General features: G+C 45.3%; 1 protein-coding gene across 1 annotated transcript in view; it reads left to right on the top strand.

The window, feature by feature from the left end:
• Positions 1-26,198, top strand: part of GCSH (glycine cleavage system protein H) — a 45,653-nt gene that overhangs the window by 4,837 nt on the left and 14,618 nt on the right. The window contains exon 2 of the mRNA XM_068261590.1: positions 22,849-22,928. Coding sequence (XP_068117691.1) covers positions 22,849-22,928 — 80 coding nt within the window. The remainder of the gene's footprint in view (positions 1-22,848; positions 22,929-26,198) is intronic.

Below are 26,198 nucleotides of genomic sequence, written 5' to 3'. Positions count from 1 at the left end.
CACAGCGACCGGCAGCAGAATCTGATAGGATGCAGCCAATCGACCGCATTCTACAGCTGTTGGCCGCAAAACTCAATGGGACGAGGCCATGATCTACCAATCAGGTGGTCGCGATCTACCGGTAGATCATGATACACCTATTGGGCAGCCCTGCTGTATAGCATGATTTGTACTACCGGTACCCTCAGAAGGAAAACTGTAGCTGTTGTTAATGTCACATTACACACCCCAGAGTGCCTCCAGTCCTTGTCACATATCTCTAATGGTTAAATGTCACACACCTTAGTCACACGTCACGGCGTCACCCCAGAGTGCATCACGTCCTTGTCGCATATCTCAGATGTTTAGATGTCAGGAACCCCTCTGCTGTACTCACACCTGTCCCCTTTATGACAGCTTGCCTATGAGAAGCATTACACACCTCATAACTCTTCAGTATAACAACTTATCCATTCCTTGCCACATGTAAATGGGTAGTAGGTGTTGTTCAAAACAATCAATCAGATTTTTGGGTGGAATTTTTCCAGTGGAAGTTCAAATATGAAAAGAAACTGAGGTGAATGGCGTTTACCTGTCACTTGATATACACTGCGGGTGCAATCTGCACTTCACTTGTACACTGTGTGCTGCTATCTGCACTTCAAATGCTATACACTGCATGTTGCAATCTATACTTCACTTGCTATACACTGCATGCTGCAAATATCTGCACTTCACTTGCTATACACTGCATGCTGCAAATATCTGCACTTCACTTGCAATACACTGCGTGTTGCAAATATCTGCACTTGCTATACACTGCGTGTTGCAAATATCTGCACTTCACTTGCTATACACTGCGTGTTTCAAATATCTGCACTTCACTTGCTATACACTGCGTGTTTCAAATATCTGCACTCCACTTGCTATACACTGCGTGTTGCAAATATCTGCACTTTACTTGCTATGCACTGCATGTTGCAAATATCTGCACTTCACCTGCTCTACACTGTGTGCTGCTATCTGCACTTCACCTGCTGTTCACTGCATGTTGCAATCTGTACTTCACCTGCTGTTCACTGCATGTTGCAATCTGTACTTCACCTGCTGTTCACTGCATGTTGCAATCTGTACTTCACCTGCTGTTCACTGCATGTTGCAATCTGTACTTCACCTGCTGTTCACTGCATGTTGCAATCTGTACTTCACCTGCTGTTCACTGCATGTTGCAATCTCTACTTCACCTGCTGTTCACTGCATGTTGCAATCTGTACTTCACCTGCTGTTCACTGCATGTTGCAATCTGTACTTCACCTGCTGTTCACTGCATGTTGCAATCTGTACTTCACCTGCTGTTCACTGCATGTTGCAATCTGTACTTCACCTGCTGTTCACTGCTTGTTGCAATCTGCACTTCACCTGCTATGCACTGCGTGTTGCAATCTGCACTTCACCTGCTATGCACTGCGTGTTGCAATCTGCACTTCACCTGCTATGCACTGCGTGTTGCAATCTGCACTTCACCTGCTATGCACTGCATGTTGCAATCTGCACTTCACCTGCTATGCACTGCGTGTTGCAATCTGCACTTCACCTGCTATGCACTGCGTGTTGCAATCTGCACTTCACCTGCTATGCACTGCGTGTTGCAATCTGCACTTCACCTGCTGTTCACTGCTTGTTGCAATCTGTACTTCACCTGCTGTTCACTGCTTGTTGCAATCTGTACTTCACCTGCTGTTCACTGCATGTTGCAATCTGTACTTCACCTGCTGTTCACTGCGTGTTGCAATCTGCACTTCACCTGCTATACACTGCGTGTTGCAATCTGCACCTTACCTGCCCATTTTCTGCAGCTCATTCATAGTGCCTGTTATTCACAGCTTGTTTGCTGCTACAATATCCATTTGTATCCATTTGGGGTAGGCCACACTTCCACCAGATACGTCTTTGTGCATGCAGAAACGCACTTGGCAGCCCATAATGCGCTTTTTGCCCACATGCAGTTTGTATTTTTGGACTCTTTGTATAATCAGTGTATGCGGGCCTTTTCATGTATATGAATGCACATGTCTCAAACTGCAGTCATAAGTGGGAACAAGCCTCAATAAATGGACAGATTCATGTCTAATATGTTTTTTGGGTACTTTTCCGTTAGCCGGGCACATTCACTAGGTGGCGCGATTTACTGTTACCCCTCCAGGCCGTCATGGATAGTAGGGAAAGATGTAATTCTGGTGGAGTTTTATCGCCACCTAGTGGATGCGCCCGGCTAACAGAAAAGTACAGTTTTGTTGTTGTTGATGCACACCTATTGCTTTTTCATGAAAACAAAATGTACTGTTGCCACAGACACAATCATTAGAGCAAACCTGAAGCTTCAGATTAGATCCTTACCTATGTAGAGGGAATGCTCTGGCTCCCATAGACGGTGTTCCCCAACCCTGTCCTTAACCACTTCGCATCCAGACCTTGTTTCCCACTTATGGACCAGAGCAGTTTTGACAGTTTAGCTATGTCCTTATTTAATCAGAAATAACTTTATCCCTACTTATGACACAGAAATGAAATATATATTTTTCAAGACAAACTAGGCTTTCATTGTATGCCATTTTTTTCTCTCGAACAATTTTGTTTTCTATGAATTTTAATAGGAAAACAAGGAAAAAAATTTGAAAAAAAACACATTATTTCTCAGTTCTACCAATTCCAGTTTAAAAATAAAGTGCTACTGTAGATGAAAAACACAAATTTTGTTTGGCTATTCTTACCGCTTATCCTGAAACTTAGATTATGTTCTGGTCACAATTTATGGTGAAGATATTGATTCTGAAATAATGCAACAGAGTGTATTTTTCACTATGAACTTGGAAAATTAAAGTATTTTTAATGGTAAAAATCAATCTCATTAGCTCAGGAAACATATATTCCCATTCACCAATTAGTGCTGCATCAGATAGTGCCAGAAATGTGCACAGGAGCAAGCCCAATCCTGCAAAGCACGGCTTCTGCTACAAGACTTATATCTACTGACCCGTGGTTTAGTTGAAGTCACAGAGGATGTAGCTATACTGTAGTGGTGGATAATGTAGTTTAAGAGAAACCAGTACTAAGAATTGAACTTCATCCCAATCAGTAGCTGATGCCCCCTTTTTACATGTGAAATCTATTCCTTTTCTCAAACGGATCATCAGGGGGCTCTGTATGGCTGATATTGTGGTGAAAGCCCTCCCACAAGAAACTCTGAGGACCATGGTACTCCTGGTAGTTTCCTGTCTGTGAACCCTGTTGCATTGTGGGAAATGGCTGTTTACAGAAGTTTACAACTGCTAAAAAAGCAAGCAGCAGCTACATCACTTGCCCGCAGTAAAAATGTCACCATGTAATGTCAAAATGTAAATCAGGGATTTAAGATTTTACAATGGGCAAACATGGACTAAATCATTTATACATAATTATTGTAAAAATGAAGCACCTTTTTTTTATTACATTATTTTCACTGGCGTTCCTCTTTAAGGCCCACCAACAGTGCATGTGTAGAGGTAGGTAATCAGCTCTGCTGAGACACGAATTATCTCACCTGTGATTGTGTGTGGTTTCCCGCAAAACATGCACTGTTGGTGGGCCTTGAGGACAGGGTTGGGGAACAATGCTGAGCATTCCCAGGCCTCTCTCTGTCCTGTTGTTTCACGCTGTCCTTGTTCAAAGTTCACACTCAGCTGTGTCAGTGGGACTCTATGTGCAGGCTTCATTAGAACTCGGGTCCCGAGTATTTCTGATAACAAGTGGCTCCCTACTGCACTCGCGCATGCGCAGTAAAGATCCGCTCATCTAAAGAAGTACGCCTGAAGCCTACCCAATGAGGAGGCCCATAGATGTGTTGGGCCTGCAGGCCGACCGTCTTTACTGGAAGGACAGCACTGGAACGAGGTCACAGAGAGAGAAATGGGAAGGCTCTATTCCCTCCTAATAGGCGAGTATATAACTTTATTTTTAAAATGTTTTAAGCAGGGCTGTGGAGTCGGAGTTGGAGTCGGACAATTTTGGGCAGTTGGAGTTGGAGTCGGAGTCGTGGTTTCATAAACCGAGGAGTCGGAGTCGTGGTTTCATAAACCGAGGAGTCGGAGTCGTGGTTTCATAAACCGAGGAGTCGGAGTCGTGGTTTCATAAACCGAGGAGTTGGAGTCGGAAGATTTTTGTACAAAATCCACAGCCCTGTTAAGTATTAGACTAAGGAGTCGGAGTCTGAGCCATTTTGGGTACTCAGTCGTGGTTTCATAAACCGAGGAGTCGGAAGATTTTTGTACCGACTCCACAGCCCTGGTTTTAAGTGTAGTAATACAACTGGGATGTAAAAGAAGTCTTTAACCCATCCACAGGACTGGAATCTGCTCCTTTGGGCAAGGAGGAACAGGATGAGTGCTGCCAAAGCCCTAAAAAATGACCTCCAGCAGGCCACTGCCCTGAAGATGATCAAACAGAAATAAAATTTAAAGCTGAAATTAGAAACTCCCTTCAGTTTTAATGTATACCTAAGGAAAGGTTTGGGTTCCACAGAGCCTTCTCGGTCTTTGCTCCGTCCTGTTGGTTCCGTGCCGTACACGACTGTACTCCGCTCACAGAAGTTCTGGCTTGCACATGCACAGTATGGATGCGCTCATCTTCAGAAGCGCTTAGGGACGGTAATAGTTTGGAATGATGCCGGAGTACTGAAGACCCAGCCTGCCGCAGAACTTCAACCAGGGATGGAGCTTGAGTGACTTGACTGAGCGAGGACTGGGAAGGCACTACGGTATCAGGAACCTTCATTTCTACTTGGGTGTGTATCGAACCTTTGAAGTGAGTTTGATAGATGTCTGCACTTCCTGCCTGATCAGGAAGTGAAGGAAAATCTCACATATGGCAGCAACACAAAAAAAATCCATAACCGGTTCTAACACCTTACTACACAAACGTATTTTTCCCCCGGAACTGGGCTTAACCTTCCTGGCGGTTACGTTCGGGGTAAGCCGCGCAGCAGGTTTTCTCAGGCCCTACTGGGCCGATTTACTTAATTTTTTTTTTTTTTTTGCTGGACGCAGCTGGCACTTTGCTAGCTGCGCCAGCACACCGAACGCCGCCGCCCCGCGCTCGATCGCCGCTATCCGTCACGGCGCGCGGCCCCCCCAGACCCCGTGCGCTGCCTGGCCAATCAGTGCCAGGCAGAGCCGAGGGGTGGATCGGGACTCCCAATGACGTCGGTGACGTCATCCCGCCCCGTCGCCATGGCGACGGGTGAAGCCCTCCAGGAAATCCCGTTCTTTGAACGGGATTTCCTGATCGGAGATCGCCGAAGGCGATCGAAGCGGGCAGGGGGTTGCCGCTGAGTAGCGGCTATCATGTAGCGAGCCCTGGGCTCGCTACATGATTTTAAAAAAAACAACTGCTGCGCTGCCTCCTGGTGGAATTTTTTATACCGCCAGGAGGGTTAAAGTACCCCTGAATTAGGGAAAGTAATTGAATGAATCCCATGGTGGGCTAGATTACCTCCTCCATAGACTCCTGATGCTGCTTGTGGTCTTTGGGGTCCCTCCCAATCCCTTTCACCGGTCTGAAGTATTCCTCTGGATCCCTCCATTGAATAGCTTCCCAGAAGTGCCCTCCAGCGGTGATGAGCAGTTCAGAACTGCACAGATACGAGTTTCAAACCGTGCATGCACAACTAAAGGAAGAGCTTGACCAGCGCTCTCTTTCATTGTTCATGTGGGGTTTGAAACTCGTGCTTGTGTAGTTCAGAATCGCTCAATGTCGTTTGAAGGATCTTCCGGGTGAGCGCTGTTAAAACAGTGCACGAGATTTAGGCACAGCCAGGGCCACCATAGACCGTAATAGGGATTACGGCTTCAGCGAATTACATCATTCCCTACTATTCACGGCGACCTGGAGGGGGAATAGTAATTAGCGCCGCCGGGACTTGTGCAGGAGCTGAGTAAGCTGTATACCGGCTGTATCCTGCGCCCAAGTCTCCCGGCAGCATATTTATAGGTATGCCTTCCGGGAGGCTGGGGAGTAGAAGAGGACCGGACATGTGGAATGGGAGGAATCCCTAAGACAATGTGCAGCATCAGGCTTCTCTGGATAAGGTCATCTACATGAGCTTAAATCAATAGTTTTTCTTCCTGACTAAGTGGTACTTTACAGGTGGGAACCAATGGATAGTATTTTCAAAGTGCAAGTTTGATCGACAGAAGATAATAAAAAAGGTGAAGTTTGAATTGCATACAAATGTACATTTCTTCAGGGTAAAATATACTACCATTTTTTTTTCCTGGTACTGTCCCTTTATCGTAGGCAGTAAAAAGCTGACAAATTTTGGACTAGTCCATCACCTCTTGGGAGTTTCTCAGTAGCTTAAAGGAGTTATCAGGCAATATGAACCAAATAAACGCTACTTACCCGGGGCTTCCTCCAGCCCCAAGCTACCAGCATGTCCCTCGCTGCAGCTCTGCCGTCAGCCGCAGCTCCGTCCCGTTCCCCGGCGATGACGTCAAGGCGACCTACAGGTCTGCCTGTACCGCGCCTGCATGAGCGGCGCTGTCAATCACCGCCATGTGGACCAGAGCGGACTGCGCAGGCACAGAACTGCTGCGCCTGCGCAGTCCGCTCCGGTCCACCTGTCGGTGATTGACAGCGACGCTCGCGCAGGCGCAGTACAGGCCGACCTGGAGGTCGCCCTGACTTCATCGCCAGGGATCGGGATGGAGCTACGGCAGAGCTGCAGCGAGGGACATGCTGGGAGCTTGGGGCTGGAGGAAGCCCCGGGTAAGTAGTGCTTATTTTGTTCATATTGCCTGATAACTCCTTTAAGGCTAGGTTTACAGTGCTCAGTTGCTTTTCAGAAAATTTCTGCATGACAACTCACTGCCCATACACTTCTATGGGCCTGTTCACAGTAACGGAGCACGTTATTCTAACTCACTGCATGCAAGCTTTGCATTAAAGTCTATGTCCTGTCTCCATTGCAGTTCACACTTTTATGGTGTGTAATATGCACCTGACCACTGTGAATCCAGCCTTAATCTTGGCAAAAGCACAGCCTGGAAAGCATTTTATACAAATATGCTGGCCAGCTTCTCTACTTATTTGTGCACTATTATGGCAGTTGGACCAAACCACTGCAGTTCAGTAAGTGCTTTTGTAAATAAAGAACTAACAGAGAATCCCCCATGAGGAGTAAAGGGGCCCATACACTGGTCGATTTCAGCCATCGATCGATTCTATAGAATCGATCAGAAATCAATTGTATCAAATTCCCCATTCGATCGATTTGCAGCCGATTTCGATCCATTTGATCTATCTGACAGGATGGAAAATCTAGGTCGATCTGCTGCTGGCCCATAGAGTTGCATTGGATCTAATGGTCCAATAATGCATTTTAGATCGATTTTCAATAGATTTAATTCTGAAATCTATTTGAAATCTGTTCCTTGTGTGTGGCACACATCAGATTCCTGTCAGATTGGACTTGACAGGCATCTTACTGAAATCTATCTGATGGTCGAATCTGCTGTAAAATTTATAAGTGTATGGCTACCTTTAAACTACTACTACAACAACAACAACAAATAACATTTGTAAAGCACTTTTCTCCCATGGGACTCAAAGCGCATAAGCATGGCTCCGACCATCGTGGTACAGAGGAAGAATTGTATAAGTCTGGAAATGCCAGGCTAAACAGGTAGCTTTTCAGTCTGGATTTGAATAGCTCCAGGGATGGTGCTGTCTTTACTGACAATTAGTCCAAAATGTGTCAGATCTGTCAGATTATCACTACATATTTTAAGTGACAGCAACATAGGAAAATAGTAATTCATAGTGTGTGTTTACCCTGGGAGAAATGTACATTTTATTTGTATATAAATTACATTTTTGTGTGGTAGTGTTCCTTTACCTGCAGAAATCCACTACAACTGCTTCAGTAGCGGAATTAGATTAGTTGGATGAACAGTAAAGAGCTGCTGTATTGTGCTTACTGCATACTGTTTACAATGTACACAAACAAAAGTCCATCAGCAGCACGGTGGCGTAGTGGTTAGATCTCTCGCCTTGCAGCGCTGGGTCCCTGGTTCGAATCCCAGCCAGGGCACTATCTGCAAAGAGTTTGTATGTTCTCTCCGTGTCTGTGTGGGTTTCCTCCGGGCACTCCGGTTTCCTCCCACATTCCAAAAACATACAGATAAGTTAATTGGCTCCCCCTAAAAAAAAAATTGGCCCTAGACTACAGTGCTTACACTACATAATATAGATATATGGCAATGGTAGGGATTAGATTGTGAGCTCCTTTGAGGGACAGTTAGTGACAAGATATATATATATATACACTGTACAACGCTGCGTAATATGTCGGCGCTATATAAATACTAAATAATAATAAAATAATAATCAGCTAGGAAGGTGACTGAGCTGTGTGCAAAGCATTGCATCGATTATCCCATTCCTCTCTATGCAGCAACTGCATGTGTCAATGCACCATGAATTGCACGTGAGGGTGTCATTAATGGAAGAAACATTTCATTTCTGATCACAAGAACAGCAAAGAGACTGTTAATCAAACTTGCACTTTAAAAAGGCCATCCATTGCCCCCACCTGTAAAGTACCCCTAAATCTGGGAAAGAATGATTTAATTAAATTTTACTTGTATGTCTTTTTAAAGTTTACCTAAGGCCTCCAATCCCCCCCCCAAAAAAGTATACTTACCTAAGAAGAGGTAAGCCTGTGGATCCTATAAAGGCTTCCCATGGTGTCCTCTGCAGATTATTGACAAGGGCTTATTGGTAATCATGTCAGGGCCATGCTACTCTTCAGGCACAGTAGGACCCCGTCTGCAAAGTAAGCCAGAGCGTGGCCCCAGCATATAGGAGGGTCACGGCGGGGACCAGAGGACTGCGTGAGAAGCCTCTTGGGTAAGTATTTCAAATCCCCTGGTGCCCACTCCCAACTTTGCAGTGAGGGAGGGGGAAAGGAGGGAAATCCAGCCGCCTGTTAGCGGGCCCAGAGAAGCAGCGCCTTGGGTGAGTTTATGTTGTGTGGATACTGACGGAATCCGTGAAAGCCTATGAGAAGAGACTGTCTATTCTTACTAGGATGGTCGCTGCATACGTTTCACCAATATCTCTCCTGTGTTCTGTGGTTTGGAGCCTCGGCAGAAACATGGCATGCTCTACCAGATTGCAACAGACCAATGGGAATCCTCGCTCCCCAGAGAGGATTGTCAATGGTTCACTGAGTGGTGGCCCAGTGAGAATCCTGGTGGAAGGAGAAATCCCATCGGTCTGTTGCAATCCAATGGGGAGTCCCATATGCTATTGCCAGCGCTTGATCTGTATTCCGACCCTTCTCCCCTGCAGCAGACTGAGCAGCAGTGGAATCTGACTGGTAGCAGTAGCACAGTTACATCTCAATGCAGGTGTGCTGAATGGCCAGCACACGTAGGGCTACAAATGCTGCCATTAGCCCACTTTAAATTGTAGCTGAAAGGTGCTCGTGGCTGGCAGGCAGGAGCCTGAGCTTCCTGGCAGTGTGCAGTTTATTTGCTCCGAGTTCAGGAGCCTGAGCTGCCTGGCAGTGTGCGGTTCATTTGTGCATCGAGTTCAGAAGCCTGAGCTGCCTGGCAGTGTGCAGTTCATTTGTGCATCGAGTTCAGGAGCCTGAGCTGCCTGGCAGTGTGCAGTTCATCTGCTCCGAGTTCAGGAGCCTGAGCTGCCTGGCAGTGTGCAGTTCATCTGCTCCGAGTTCAGGAGCCTGAGCTGCCTGGCAGTGTGCAGTTCATCTGCTCCGAGTTCAGGAGCCTGAGCTGCCTGGCAGTGTGCAGTTCATCTGCTCCGAGTTCAGGAGCCTGAGCTGCCTGGCAGTGTGCAATTCATCTGCTCCGAGTTCAGGAGCCTGAGCTGCCTGGCAGTGTGCAGTTCATCTGCTCCGAGTTCAGGAGCCTGAGCTGCCTGGCAGTGTGCAGTTCATCTGTCCATCAAGGTTTTTTTTTTTTTTTTTTTTCCCCCTCCTCGTTTTATGGGAGCTGAAAATGTATGCTTTAAATTGAGGTAAGGGATGGAGAGTGCACAGTGATCATGGCTGGCACGTGATTATGCTTGAAGGGTGGGGGAGAGAAACACAGGAAAAACATGTTTTCTATTTATCTCCCATTTCCCTCCCAAATCAAGATCATGTGTCCACAAACGGACGAGAAACCTTCAGAAATGATCCAGTTATACATGGAGTTTATACCCCATCATGGAAAAACAGACTACCAATTGTTTATACATTTCATAAGTATCCTCACAAGGCCAGGCATAATCAGCAGCTTCTACATCTAACTCAATATTTATCATATTTCATATCATATGTACTAAATAGATCTATTGGCAATGGAAGGAGAAAATACAAAGCCCCCTAAAAGCCCTTTAATGCAGCTGGGCAGATACAGTGGTTCTTTGCCTCTGAAGCAAGTGTAACCTCTGTCAGGCTCTGTCACCCCCACTGCTGTGAAGCACTGTATCTGTCTAGCTGGATTACAGGGCTATTAAAGTGGACCTGACCTCAGAACTTCCTCTCCACTCTAAAAGATAAGCAACAGCATAACAACCTTATTTATTTATAAAGCGCCAACATATTACACAGCGCTGGACATTAGTTTCGGTTGCAGACAATATTTAGGGGTGACATACAGCAATATGACAATACAGGAAAACAAGAAAACCACATCACACAGCACAGTATGAGTACAAGGTAATGCTTCGTCAGTCACTGGATGGAGCATGGAGATTAGGCTAGATGTATAGCATGGGTTCACAGTAATGGAGGTGCATGATCAGGTAGGACACAAAAGGAGGACCCTGCCCAAAGACTTACAATCTGGAGGAAGAGGTAGGGGACCAGAGTTCAGCTGCGGGTTTAGAGCACTTTAAAGGGAACTTTAACTGTAATAAGAAAAAAAGTGGTTTAACTTAACTGGGGCTTTTACCAGCCCTCTGCAGCCACCCTGAACCTGTGATGTCACTAATTTTCCATTTCCCCCGCAGCAACCCACTTCCAGCCGAATGGCAAGTTGACGGGCCACCGCACATACGTAGCAGTGGCTGCATGTGTCCTCAGTCACGCTCCTGTCGCCAGGAGTGTTATGCACATGCGCAGTAGAGATTTATTTTTGTACTGCGCATGTGGAGAGCGATCCCATCCATGGAAGTGCGATTAGGAGGTGTGTGGATCAAAGCAAAATTAGGGTGCTGCGGGGGACCATAGGATTGGCTAGTCTCTGCGCTAGGCAGCTGCAAAGGGCTGGTAGAAGCCCCAGGTAAGTTAATACACCCACACCCACCCACCAGGTGTTTCTTACATTATTGTCAGATCTGACAAGATTAGCTGCATGCTTATTTCTGGTGTGATTTAGACACTACTGCAGCCAAATAAACCAGCAGGGCTGTCAGGCACCTGGTATTGTTTAAAAGAAAATAAATATGGCAGCCTCCATATTTTTCTCACTTCAGTTGTCCTTTAACCACTTCAGGACCACAGTCTTTTCGCCCCTTAAGGACCAGAGCCTTTTTCTCCATTCAGACCACTGCAGCTTTCACGGTTTATTGCTCGCTCATACAACCTACCACCTAAATGAATTTTACCTCCTTTTCTTGTCACTAATACAGCTTTCTTTTGGTGCTATTTGATTGCTCCTGCGATTTTTACTTTTTATTATATTCAGCAAAAAAGACATGAATTTTGGCAAAAAAAATGATTTTTTTTTAACTTTCTGTGCTGACATTTTTCAAATAAAGTAAAATTTCCTATACATTTGAGTGCGAAAGTTATTCTGCTACATGTCTTTGATTAAAAAAAAACCATTCAGTGTATATTTATTGGATTGGGTAAAAGTTATAGCGTTTACAAACTATGGTGCCAAAAGTGAATTTTCCCATTTTCAAGCATCTCTGACTTTTCTGCGCACCTGTCAGGTTTCATGAGGGGCTAAAATTCCAGGAAAGTACAAATACCCCCCAAATGACCCCATTTTGGAAAGAAGACATCCCAAAGTATTCAGTGAGAGGCATGGTGCGTTCATAGAAGATTTTATTTTTTGTCACAAGTTAGCGGAAAATGACACTTTCTGACAAAAAAGAAAAAAAAAAAAAAAGTTTCCATTTCTTCTAACTTGCGACAAAAAAAAATGAAATCTGCCACGGACTCACTATGCTCCTCTCTGAATACCTTGAAGTGTCTACTTTCCAAAATGGGGTCATTTGTGGGGTGTGTTCACTGTCCTGGCATTTTGGGGGGTGCCTAATTGTAAGCACCCCTGTAAAGCCTAAAGATGCTCATTGGACTTTGGGCCCCTTAGCGCAGTTAGGCTTCAAAAAAGTGCCACACGTGGTATTGCCGTACTCAGGAGAAGTAGTATAATGTGTTTTGGGGTGTATTTTTACACATACCCATGCTGGGTGGGAGAAATATCTCCGTAAATGACAATTTTTTATTTTTTTTTACACACAATTGTCTATTTATAGAGATATTTCTCCCACTCAGCATGGGTATGTGGAAAAATACACCCCAAAACACATTATACTACTTCTCCTGAGTACGGCGATACCACATGTGTGGCACTTTTTTGCACCCTAACTGCGCTAAGGGGCCCAAAGTCCAATGAGTACCTTTAGGATTTCACAGGTCATTTTGAGAAATTTGGTTTCAAGACTACTCCTCACGGTTTAGGGCCCCTAAAATGCCAGGACAGTATAGGAACCCCACAAATTACCCCATTTTAGAAAGAAGACACCCCAAGGTATTCCGTTAGGAGTATGGTGAGTTCATAGAAGGTTTTTTTTTTTTTTTTGTCACAAGTTAGCAGAAATTGATTTTAATTTTTTTTTTCACAAAGTGTCATTTTCCGCTAACTTGTGACAAAAAATAAAATCTTCTATGAACTCACCGTACTCCTAACGGAATACCTTGGGGTGTCTTCTTTCTAAAATGGGGTCATTTGTGGGATTCCTATACTGCCCTGGCATTTTAGGGGCCCTAAACCGTGAGGAGTAGTCTTGAAACCAAATGTCGCAAAATGACCTGTGAAATCCTAAAGGTACTCATTGGACTTTGGGCCCCTTAGCGCAGTTAGGGTGCAAAAAAGTGCCACACATGTGGTATCGCCGTACTCGGGAGAAGTATTATGTGTTTTGGGGTGTATTTTTACACATACCCATGCTGGGTGGGAGAAATATCTCTGTAAATGACAATTATTTGATTTTTTTTACACACAATTGTCCATTTACAGAGAGATTTCTCCCACCCAGCATGGGTATGTATAAAAATACACCCCAAAACACATTATACTACTTCTTCTGAGTACGGCGATACCACGTGTGACACTTTTTTGCAGCCTAGGTGCGCTAAGGGGCCCAACGTCCTATTCACAGGTCATTTTGAGGCATTTGTTTTCTAGACTACTTCTCACGGTTTAGGGCCCCTAAAATGCCAGGGCAGTATAGGATCCCCACAAGTGACCCCATTTTAGAAAGAAGACACCCCAAGGTATTCCGTTAGGGGTATGGTGAGTTCGTAGAAGATTTTATTTTTTGTCACAAGTTAGTGAAAAATGACACTTTGTGAAAAAAACAATAAAAATCCAATTTCCGCTAACTTTTGACAAAAAATAAAATCTTCTATGAACTCATCATACACCTAACAGAATACCTTGGGGTGTCTTCTTTCTAAAATGGGGTCACTTGTGGGGTTCCTATACTGCCCTGGCATTTTAGGGGCCCTAAACCGCGAGGAGTAGTCTAGAAAACAAATGCCTCAAAATGACTGTTCAGGGGTATAAGCATCTGCAAATTTTGATGACAGGTGGTCTATGAGGGGGCAAATTTTGTGGAACCGGTCATAAGCAGGGTGGCCTCTTAGATGACAGGATGTATTGGGCCTGTTCTGATGGATAGGAGTGCTAGGGGGGTGACAGGAGGTGATTGATGGGTGTCTCAGGGGGCGGTTAGAGGGGAAAATAGATGCAATCAATGCACTGGGGAGGTGATCGGAAGGGGGTCTGAGGGGGATCTGAGGGTTTGGCCGAGTGATCAGGAGCCCACACGGGGCAAATTAGGGCCTGATCTGATGGGTAGGTGTGCTAGGGGGTGACAGGAGGTGATTGATGGGTGTCTCAAGGTGTGATTAGAGGGGGGAAATAGATGCAAGCAATGCACTGGCGAGGTGATCAGGGCTGGGGTCTGAGGGCGTTCTGAGGTGTGGGCGGGTGATTGGGTGCCCTAGGGGCAGATTAGGGTCTAATCTGATGGGTAACAGTGACAGGTGGTGATAGGGGGTGATTGATGGGTGATTAGTGGGTGTTTAGAGGAGAGAAGAGATGTAAACACTGCATTTGGGAGGTGATCTGATGTCGGACCTGCGGGCGATCTATTGGTGTGGGTGGGTGATCAGATTGCCCGCAAGGGGCAGGTTAGGGGCTGATTGATGGGTGGCAGTGACAGGGGGTGATTGATGGGTGATTGACAGGTGATCAGTGGGTTATTACAGGGAATAACAGATGTAAATATTGCACTGGCGAATTGATAAGGGGGGGTCTGAGGGCAATCTGAGCGTGTGGGCGGGTGATTGGGTGCCGGCAAGGGGCAGATTAGGGTCTAATCTGATGGGTAACAGTGACAGGTGGTGATAGGGGGTGATTGATGGGTAATTAGTGGGTGTTTAGAGGAGAGAAGAGATGTAAACACTGCATTTGGGAGGTGATCTGATGTCGGATCTGCGGGCGATCTATTGGTGTGGGTGGGTGATCAGATTTCCCGCAAGGGGCAGGTTAGGGGCTGATTGATGGGTGGCAGTGACAGGGGGTGATTGACGGGTGATTGACAGGTGATTGACAGGTGATCAGGGGGGATAGATGCATACAGTACACGGGGGGGGGGGGGTCTGGGGAGAATCTGAGGGGTGGGGGGTGATCAGGAGGGAGTAGGGGGCAGATTAGGGACTAAAAAAAAAAATAGCGTTGACAGATAGTGACAGGGAGTGATTGATGGGTGATTAGGGGGGTGATTGGGTGCAAACAGTGGTCTGGGGGGTGGGCAGGGGGGGGGGTCTGAGGGGTGCTGTGGGCGATCAGGGGGCAGGGGGGGGGGAATCAGTGTGCTTGGGTGCAGACTAGGGTGGCTGCAGCCTGCCCTGGTGGTCCCTCGGACACTGGGACCACCAGGGCAGGAGGCAGCCAGTATAATAGGCTTTGTATACATTACAAAGCCTATTATACACTTTCCGTGCGGCGATCGGGCAGCTAGTAACCCGCCGGCGCTTCCGAACGGCCGGCGGGTTACAGCGAGCAGTGGGCGGAGCCAGTCCCCGGCGGCTGATCGCGTCACAAATGACGCGATCGCCGCATAGCCACTCCCGCAGCCGCCCCCGCCGATGGGCGTATTGCGGTCGTTTGGGCCCGGACTTTGCCGCCGCCCATCGGCTGGGGGCGGTCGTTAAGTGGTTAAGATTCACTTTAAACAAAAAAAAAAGTTATTGTTACAGCTGATACATATCCTGCAATAAATCTGCAGATTGTCTACTTCCCGCTTTCATGGAAGCAGACACAGGGTTAGCATTCTGTGTTTACAAATTAGCTCCCTACCTGGCAGTCAGCTGATACAGCTAAGGGTTCAAAATACAACTTGTGTTTAGTCACAGATTAAGGGGGATTATACAGGCAAAATCTCTAAATACATATAGGGTTCATTTCTCTACGATTTCCTCCTGACCTGTGCCGGAGTTCAGGTCCACTTTAAGGAAGTGGTGCTTCACTGTTGGTGTTTCCTTCAAATGCCATTAAGGGCTCGTTCAGACTATGCGCGCTGCCGTGAGCCTCTTGGCAGCGCGCATAGTGTGCGACACGCAAGAACGATAGAAGGGTATAAACAGCCATTCTACAGCTCCCAACATATGCGCTGCGCAGCAGTACAATGCGTTATCGCACTGCTGCATGCATTTTCGGGAATCGCAGCGCAGATCCCATTCACTACGGTGGGAATCGGCGCAGATGGCATGCGATTGTATGCGTTGCATTTGGATCGCACAACCATCTGCGCTGAATGGTGTGAACGAGGCCTGAATCTACAAGCCCGCTCTGTAGTCAGTTATTCAAAGGTTTCTCCCATATATTCCATATATTGGGATCTACTCTTATAATTGGCCAAAGCAGAAAAGTTGTCATTTGTGCTGGGATGTCACTGTGGTCTGAACCCACTTGTGAGGTTGCCCAGCCTGAGCTGCACGCTTTCTGCAGAAATGCTGACTTTTCCCAGATCAGAGCCATGAATATACTTATTTTTAGCAGATTTATTATTTGCAGCTGTAGAAAAAAAAAGCATAGCAAAGGAAAATTGTGCAACATGTACTTATTTGAAGTCTTCCTTATATTGCTGACAGCAATAAACCTGCACACATAGAAGTCCTTTCCTGCATAGCACTTGTTATTGTCTGAGGCTGGATGTGGATGCATTTTACACACTGTTGTGCAGACTAAGATCTGGTTTAAGCCAGTGATTTCTTGTCAGTCACTGAGCGTATTATAGGTTATATAGATCGAGAAAGACAGCAGTATAAGCTTAATGGAGTCTGACTTCTCAGTGCTACAATGCTAATAATATTTTTCTGTTTAAAGGAGCACTATGGCGAAAAATTGTAAAATTGAAAATATTTGCACACAGAGAAATAAGCAGGGCTGTGGAGTCGGAGTCGGGCAATTTTGGGAGCCTGGAGTCGGGAAAAAATGCACCGACTCCGACTCCTAATGAATTTGTAACTGTAATTAAAATAGAAAATATGATAAAATGTTCTATTTCTCAGATAATAGTCATTAAAAATGATGTGTATATACAGTAATAGCTGTGCTTAGTCCACAAAAATGAAATAAACCAATCAAAATTAGTTACTTGTGCTGCTTCAATAAAGCAGTCGCTGTATTTTTAAAGGTCAGATATACATATCTGATTGTGACTGTATATATGATGTGTACACAGGAATCTCTTATATATACTAAATAACATCTATGCTGTAAGAATAAAGCCTGATGTGTAGCCCTGTCACTAATAGAGATGGTCAATGAGATGGAAATAATTCTGCATTGATGCTGATTTATGCAAATGTATGCACTCCCTTTGCTGATGAAATAAAATAATTTGATATGTTGTTAACCTCCCTGGCGGTAAGCCCGAGCTGAGCTCGGGCTATGCCGCGCAGGGGGAGATCTCAGCCCCTGGTGGGGCGATTTTCATTCTGTAAATTGCTGTGTGCGCAGCCAGCACTTTGCTAGCCGCGCGCACAGCTTGATCGCCGCCGCTCTGCGGCGATCGGCCGCACGCAGCGGCTGAAGAGGGCCCCCCGCCAGAGCCCTGCGCTGCCCGGATCAATGAGTTCCGGGCAGCGCTATGGGCTGGATCGGGTGTGCCAGATGTCAGGACGTCGGCTGACGTCATCCCGATCGTCGCCATGGCGACAGGAGAAGCCAAACAGGGGAACGCGTTATATATGCTATAGATGCCGGCGACGATCGGACTAGAGGGCCACATGCGCCCTCTAGTGGTGTTTCATGTAGCTACCACTCTGGTAGCTTTACATGAAACAAAAAAAAAAAATTAAAAAAAAAAAGGATTTTTTCAATTAGGGAAAAAAAATTAACCGCCAGGGAGGTTAAAATTTGGTTTGGTGACTACAAATTAAAGAGTACCTGAGACGGATGAAAAGTAAAGTTTTATACATACCTGGGGCTTTCTCCAGCCCCCTTCAGGCTAATCAGTCCCTCGCTGTCCTCCTTCACCACCCGGATCTTCTGCTATGAGTCCAGGTACTTGAGCCAGTCGGGCTTATCCTGAAGGCGGCCGGAGGAAGCCCCAGGTATGTATAAAACTTTAATTTCATCTGTCTCAGGTTTACTTTGTTACACAGTAGTACTATACTCTACACATGCACTCCCCACAGAGCTGCAGGGAATCCACTGAGAATGCTGTGCACATTGAACACAGAGGTGTTGTCTGTTTACAATCTCCTCATTCCCCTGCAGAGTACCTGCACATCATTCTTACATGTACCCACACTTACATTGCCTAGGGCCTGATAGATGTGCTTTGTTCCGGTTTGTACCTTTTACAAGTACTCTTACCAAGGACTAGTTTTAGTCTAAAGGGAATAAATATAGTAGTCTCCATATCCTTCTCACTTCAGTTGTCTTGTAAAATTCCTAAACGTTGGCAGTTAAGAGACGAATTTCATGTTACACACTTTTAATCAACAAAATTGTAATATGCAAATTAGAGGAGTCTGAGTCGGTGGAATCCTAAACTGAGGAGTCTGAGTCGGAGTCAGTGGATTTTTGGACCGACTCCACAGCCCTGGAAATAAGTACGTTTTTTTTCCAGAATAAAATGAGCCATAAATTACTTTTCTCCTATGTTGCTGTCACTTACAGTAGGTAGTAGAAATCTGACGGAAGCAACAGGTTTTGGACTAGTCCATCTCCATAGGGGATTCTCAGCAAGGCTTTTATTCTTTATAAAGATATTCCCTAAAATCAGGGCTTCGGAGTCGGGGCAATTTTGGGCACTCGGAGTTGGAGTCGTGGTTTCAGAAATTGAGGAGTCGAGTCGCATGATTTTTGTACAAAATCCACAGCCCTGTTAAGTATTAGACTAAGGAGTCAGAGTCGAGGAGTCAGTCTGAGCAATTTTGGCTACCCGAAGTCGGAGTTGGAGTCGGAGTCGTGGTTCCAGAAACTGAGGAGTCGGAGTTGGAGTCAGAAGATTTTTGTACCGACTCCACAGCCCTGCCTAAAATAGATTTAAACAATGATGCTGGCCAGCTTCCCTGCTTGCTACACAGTTTTTTGGGGCAGTTGGACAGAGCAACTGCCATTCACTAAGTGCTTTTGAAAATAAATAAATCCCTGAGAATCCCCCCATGAAGAGATGGACTGGTCCAAAACCTGCCGCTTCTGTCAGATTTCTACTACCTACTGTAAGTGACAGCAACAAAGGAGAGAAGTAATTTATGGCTCATTTTACTCTGGGGAAAAATGTACTTCTTATTTTGTTTGTTTGCGCATATATTAAATTTTACAATTTTTCGCTATTGTGTCCCTTTAAGGCTACAATTTCCAGCACAGTGTTACACATCAAAGGAAATCTTTACTATAAATATACACTAAATAAATGTGAAGTTTACTGCCTCTTAATGCGTATCACATTTGATTTCGATTGTCACTGCTTTCCCACAGCTGTTTGTTTTGTACCTGCATGAGAGCTGCCATCTTGTTGGTGATGTCAGCACTGTGCACAGAGCAGGAACAGTTCACAGCATTTTGTAGCCTACTAAGTACCCTTACTTAAAGGGAAGGTCTGAGGTGAATAAATATAAAAAAAATCTACTTGGGGCTTTTTCCAGCCCCTGGCAGCCGTCCTGTGCCCTCGCCGTAGCTCCTGGTCCCCTCCGATGCAGATGACGACATTCTTATTTGCGTGTGGCGCATAGTCGCACTGACGTCATCCGGATTGTACTGTGCAGTAGTTCTGAGCCTGCGCTGTAGCACAAGTAGGATGCATCTGCACCGGAGGGGCCCATTAGGCACCAGAGCTGCGACAAGGGCACAAGACTGCTGCCAGGGGCTGGAGAAAGGCCCAGATAAGTAGATTTTTTTTCTTCACCTCGGACCTTCCCTTTAAAGCGGACCTGAACTCAGAATTTCTTCTCTGCTCTAAAAGATAAGAAACAGCATAATAACCTTTACAGAAAAACATTTCCTTGTTAAAGCTTATAGAGATCCTTCAGAGATGCTGCAGTGTAGTTAATACATGGTTTGCTGGGAGCACAGAAAGGGTTAAACTCCCGTGTTTACATATTAGCTCTCAACTTGACTGACAGCTGGGAGATAAAATTACACTAGCTCATTACTTGCTGAGAACAGGGAGTTAGACAGGCTGTTCTCTATAAACACATGCAGGGTGGACTCGGGGTGGATTTCTCTGTGTTCTCCTCTCCTGTGCAAGAGTTCAGGTCCGCTTTAAGACCTATACCCACACTGGACGATAATGGCCGAGAATAGGTCGATTAGACCAGGGTGGGTACAGCGGCCGCACGTTGATGCATACAGGGTGCGTTTCTGTGTTTTCCTTCTGTCCTGTACAAGGGTTCAGTTCCACTTTAAAGGACAGCTGAAGCAAGAGGGGATATGGAGGCTGCCATATTTAATACCTTTTTCAGCAATACCAGCTGCCTGGCTATCCTGCTGATCCTCTGCCTCTAAATACTTTTAGCCATAGACCTTGAACAAGCATGCAGCAGATCAGGTATTTCTGACATTATTGTCAGATATGACAAGATTAGCTGCATACTGTATTTGTTTCTAGTGTTATTCAGACACTACTGCAGCCAAATAGATCAGCAGTGCTGCCAGGCAACTGGTATTGCTTAAAAAGAAATAAATATGGCAGCCTCCATAGTCTTCGCGCTTCAGTTGCCCTTTGAAGGCATTGATCTTGTGACTGCTCCTTTTATTTTTTTGTTTAGCTTGTTGTGGTGATCCTATCCCACAAAACTGCACACTGGAGATTGCCTTTCACTTTAGAGTCAGTTGTTCATTCATCCCAGCTGAACATCTTATGTTTTTGCATACTGTGCAGATTTGACTTTATGGTAAGTGGTGTGTCAGAATGTTCAAGGCTTACATATTCTGCTATTAATTACTGTACTGAAGTTACAGTATGTAATGTTAAGTAATGATCACAGTCGCTTGTTAGCTATCAATGCACTCCCTGAACTCGGCCTTCAAAAACAGCCCAGACATCAGTATTCATGCTCTGTTAACTGCTAAACATAACAAGCACACAAAATTACCCTGTCCTTCCCCCTCATCTCCAGATCTTTATCATACTCACTAAATCACCCCTTCCAGAGTCCTGCTAATGAAGTTAGGCCTTCTTCACACAGGCAGAGGGTGCATTCACTGCCTGTCTGCTGTTCTGTGCACCCACTTAGCACAGGCAGCGGAAAGGCATTTGTTTCATGGAGGCACATTTTAGCATGGCTGCAGCCTGATTTGACATGAGGGGGTTTATTTCTGCCAGGTATCTGTATGGCATGTCCAGCACTGACATAGATGCTACACATGCCACTATTTGCCTGCATTAAATTGCAGCCAACAGGAGCTCAGTGGCTGAAAAATTGGAGGCTTCACTGCATGTCAAGCCTGCTGTTCAGCTGTCCTTGTGAAAGAGCCCTTACACAGAGATTTCCACCTGGCAAGCCTGTATCTTCTGGAGCAGGGCCACTGCATCACAGCCGAAGCCCACCCCCTCCACATCATCTTGTGAGACGGTGTGGTACTTCACCTATCGCCTTGTCCACTCTGCTGGATTGGAAGGGTGTGTGACAGCCACTATCCACACTCTTTTACTGGTCCAAGATGTGTGTCCACATCAGGGGAAGCATGGCATTATGGGATGTGGCACAGGAAGTTTAGGAGTAAGAAGGAGTGGGGAAGCACAAAATGATAAAACAAACTTGTGGAATTGGGCTTTAAGTTCCTTGACGTGTGGTAACTGCCTTCATAAATGTACGATCATATCCTGTCTTGACTAGTGTAACATCCTAGATTGCAGGGGTCTACCTTTCCAATCCCTACTGATCTCTGCTGCCCACCTCATCCTCCTCTCCTCCCGCTCATCTCTCTTTGCCAATCTCTCCATTGGTTACCCATTACCCAAAGGATCAAGTTTAAACTCCTCATCCTAACATACAAATCTCTACATAAATTATCACCTCCTTACATTTCCTTACTACGGTAATCTTCAGATATCATCCCACTCCACCCAGGAGACCCTCTTGTCCCCTCTAGCTTAGGCACCTCCTCTCACTCACGCACCCAAAACTTCTCACGAGCGTCACCTCTCCTTTGGAACGCTCTCCCATAGCCTGTCCATCATGCTTTGAGCCTGGAAACCTTCAAACGTTCTCTTAAAACACACCTGTTCAAGCCTATAATTGGTTATAAGTGGCATTGGAGGTTTACTGCCCCATCCGCTAACCCCTGTGTCTCCTTCCCTGATGTCTCTAATTCCGTTACTCTCTAGATTGTAATCTTGCAAGAGAAGGGATCTCCTCCTAGTGTTTCTTATTCTGCTGCAATTTATCATATGGATATGTACCAGTATTGATGATGTATCAATACACACAACAATGTCCTGATTGTACAGCGTTAAGAATGTATCTATTCTCCCCACTATTTGTTTGTACTATATTCAGTGCTACTGAAGATTTTGGCGCTATATTAAAGAGAACCCAAGGTGGTTCTTGGGGGGAGGGGGGCAAGATGGGACACAGAGGCTTGTTCTCTGCCTCGTGACATGCCTCTGTGTCTCCACCGTCGCTCTATGCTCTCCCCACCGCTGCACTATAGCTCCCCGAGATTGGCAACATTATTTGTCGCCATCTCAGAGGTGATCACGGGGGATAGGAATTCCCTGTGCAAACCGCCTGCCCAGGGCGTTCCTACAAGGTCTCCAGAGCTGCCGTTGGGCAGCTCTCTCCCTAGCCACGCCTCCTGCTACTCCCCTGCCTCCCTATGTGCTGGTGAGAGAATAAATCTCTTTCCAGTGTCGTGATCCAGAGGTCACAAAAGTGAAAGCGGGCCATTGCGGCCCACAGGAGTGGCAGGGAGTGGTGGTTTTTGAGTCTACATGATGCGCTCAGCCCCCTGGATCACTTTTTTTGTTTTTTTTACTTTTATGAGCCTACCATGGGCTGTCTTTAATATTTCCTGTGCAGTTATTTTTTGTTGTGTCTCACAATGTGCATCTTGTCTCTCACAGCTCGGAAGTTCACAGACAAGCATGAGTGGATATCGGTTGACAGTGGGATTGGCACTGTGGGAATCAGCAAGTTTGCCCAGGTATGTTGTGTATGGAATGTGATCTTTGAAATCTGTCAGCCCGCTGCAGCGCAATCTTATCGGGAATATTTACTGGACTTTGCCCCTTTTTCTGCATGTTTGGCATTGCTTCATTAAGGCTGAAACAATGGTCCTGTTCACCCCAGTCAAAACATTGCTGGATGGTCTCTCACCCAGTAATCCCACCTCTAAAAACAAATCTAAATACTGTTATATGGCTTATTAAAATGGATCGCCTTTTCTTTTTGGTGCATGAATAATACAGTAAGAATCTCATAAATGTTTTATATTAAATTTGTTGGTAAAATTAGCTAAACTATTAAGGTGGCCATACATTAGTCGATCTACCACCAGATCAGATAAAGAGAGGCCCATGCTCTATTTGCACAGCTACAAGGCACTGTGTATTGACCTGAGGAAGCAGGCTAGTACCCATGAAATGCGTTGTCTGTCTATGTTTTGCATAAAAACTTATCTAGTTTAACTGCTGTCCTATCTTCCAGAGAAGTAAGAAGACCTCTTCTTGCCTATTGTTTTCCACAACAGGAGGCATTATTGTGGAAAAAATCTTATTACTTACAGTGCTGCCAATAATTATTCATACCCCTGGCGAATTTTGACTCGCCTGCTTTGACGGAACATGACATAAGTGTCTCCCAAAAGATAAGACTGTACAAGAGGCATTGTTGTGGAAAAAAAATTTCTCAGCTTTTATTTATTTTTGAGCAAAAAGTGTCCAGTCCAAAATTATTCATACCCTTCCCAAACTGTCACAGTCTGTGGGAAAATCCAAAGTACTATACCATTCCAAATATTCGAAGCTGTTCTAAAGCATCCTAAGTGCCCTGATTAATTGGAAACAGTTGTTTTAATCAACTCAACAGGTGAAAATCAGCAGCTCTCTGCAGTTGGTTTGTGGACAGTCATGGCTAAGACAAAGGAGCTCAGTGAGGACGTGTGACTGCTCACAAGTCAGGAAATGGCTACAAGGCCATTTCTAAATGTTTTCAAGTGGCTACAGTGCAAAGTATTATTAAAAAATACAATATGTTCTGCACTGTGGAAAATCTTAGAAGACATGGTCGGAAGCCAAAAGTGACACCTGTGCAGGCCAGGAGGATAGTGAGAGGTGTGAAAAAGAATCCAAAGATCACCACCAAGGCCATCCTCGGGAATCTGGGCTCTGCTGGTGGCAATATCTCAAGGCAGACAATCCAATGGACACTGCACACTGCTGGGTTCCACAGATGCAGACCAAGGAGGACACCACTTCTCCAGATAAGGCACACACAAGCTTGCTTGGCCCTTGCAAATACTCACCTGGACAAACAAACAAAAATTGAGTAGTTTGGTCACAATGATGTTTCTTTCATTTGGCGTAAAAAAGAAGCCTTTAACCCAAAGAACACCATCCCCACTGTCCATTATGGTGGTGGGAACCTAATGCTTTGGGGGTGTTTTTCAGCCAATGGACCAGCGAACCTATTCACAGTAAATGGCACCATGAAAAAAGAGCAATACATGAGGATTCTCAATGACCACCTCAGGCAGTCTGCAGAGAAACTTGGCCTTGGGCACCAGTTGTCCACTCAGCATTCAGCATGGCAATGACCCAAAACACACAGCAAAAGTGGTGAAGAAATGGTCAGCAGACAATATTAACTTTTTGGAGTGGTCCAGCCAGAGTCCTGACTTGAATCCGATTGAGAATCTGTGGAGGGAGCTAAAGATCAGGGTGATGGCAAGAAGACCCTCCGACCTGAAAGATTTGGAGCTCATTGCTACTGATGAATGGGCAAAAATACCTGTGGAGACGTGCAAAAAGTTGGTCTGCAATTATAGGAAGTGTTTGATTGCTGTAATAGCCAATACAGGCTTTTCTATTGATTATTGAGAAGGGTATGAATAATTTTGGACTGGATACTTTTTGCTCAAATGTAAATTAAAGCTGAGAAATGTGTTTTTCTAGTGCCTGTACAACGCTTAACTGGAGAATCTTCCTAGCAATGTCTCCAAAGGAGAAAAAGAACGTCTAACTTTGCCCATTGTCTAACACTGAAATAGTTTTGGCTGCAGTAACATTGTTTGTTCAGCCTGTAAGCCTTGGCCTATGACTTCTGCTGCACTTTGCCTTTTCGGTTTCGTACAGACTGCCCTAAACTTTGCGACTGTTAACTTGACATATTAAATGGAATCTTTCAGGATAAAATTACAGCCCATCTCCGTGCAAAATTAAAAGAAAAACGTACCTGTGGGGAGAAAAGGTGATACTCCCCTACTCAGGAAGACACCCTTTGTTCCTGAAACCTTACCATTGAGCTGATTGCTTTGATGGGTGAGGACTGATGGCCATTTTGGAGGAGGGCCTGGGTTTCGTATAGGCAATCCAGTTTCCTCCCAGATCCCAAAAACTTATAGATAAGTGAATTGGCTCCTCCCTAAAAATTGACCCTAGACTACAATAGACATTTGACTATGGTAGTGATTATAATAATAATCCAAACATTTGTATAGCGCTTTTCGCCTGTCGCACTCAAAGCGCTCAAGAGCTACAATCACTGGGACGCGCTCAAGAGTCCACCCTGCAGAGTTAGGAAGTCTCGCCTAAGGACTCCTTACTGAATAGCTCCTGACCCTAGCCATTATTTGAACCCTGGTCTCCACGTCAAAGGTGGTGTCCTTAACCAGTACACTATCCAGCCACCATTAGATTAAATCCCTCTGAGGGACAGTTAGTGACAACACTAGATACTCTAAAGCACTGCAGACAATGTCAGCGCTATGTTAATAGAAATAATAGTTATTGCTAGATCTTAAAGGATACCCGAGGTGACATGTGGCATGATGAGATAGACATGGGTATGTACAGTGCCCAGCACACAAATAACTATGCTGTGTTCCTTTTTTTTTCATTCTCTGCCTGAAAGAGTTAATCAGGTATGCAATTGACAGTTTCTGTCTGGGTCAGGACCGGATTGGACTGGGTCATACTATAGCATAACCCTCACTAAAGTAATTACAGCCATAAAACCCTTTCCTGTCAGTAAATGGCTTCTGAAAGCAGAAAAGAGATAAAAAGGGCCAATAATTAATAGATTTGGCTCTGACGTACTTCAATGAAGGTGTCATTGAGCAGCGACAATAAAACTGTAAAAACTAGATTTAAATATAAAAACTGTGGGATAGCTAAAAAAAGTCATTTTAGGAGGAGGAGGATATATACACAATTGTTTTTCTCATGAGTTTATTTTCACTTCAGATGTCCTTGTA

Source organism: Hyperolius riggenbachi, chromosome 11, assembly GCF_040937935.1.
Source record: "Hyperolius riggenbachi isolate aHypRig1 chromosome 11, aHypRig1.pri, whole genome shotgun sequence".
Taxonomy (NCBI): Eukaryota; Metazoa; Chordata; class Amphibia; order Anura; family Hyperoliidae; genus Hyperolius; species Hyperolius riggenbachi.
This window is presented reverse-complemented; position numbering and strand designations above follow the sequence as displayed.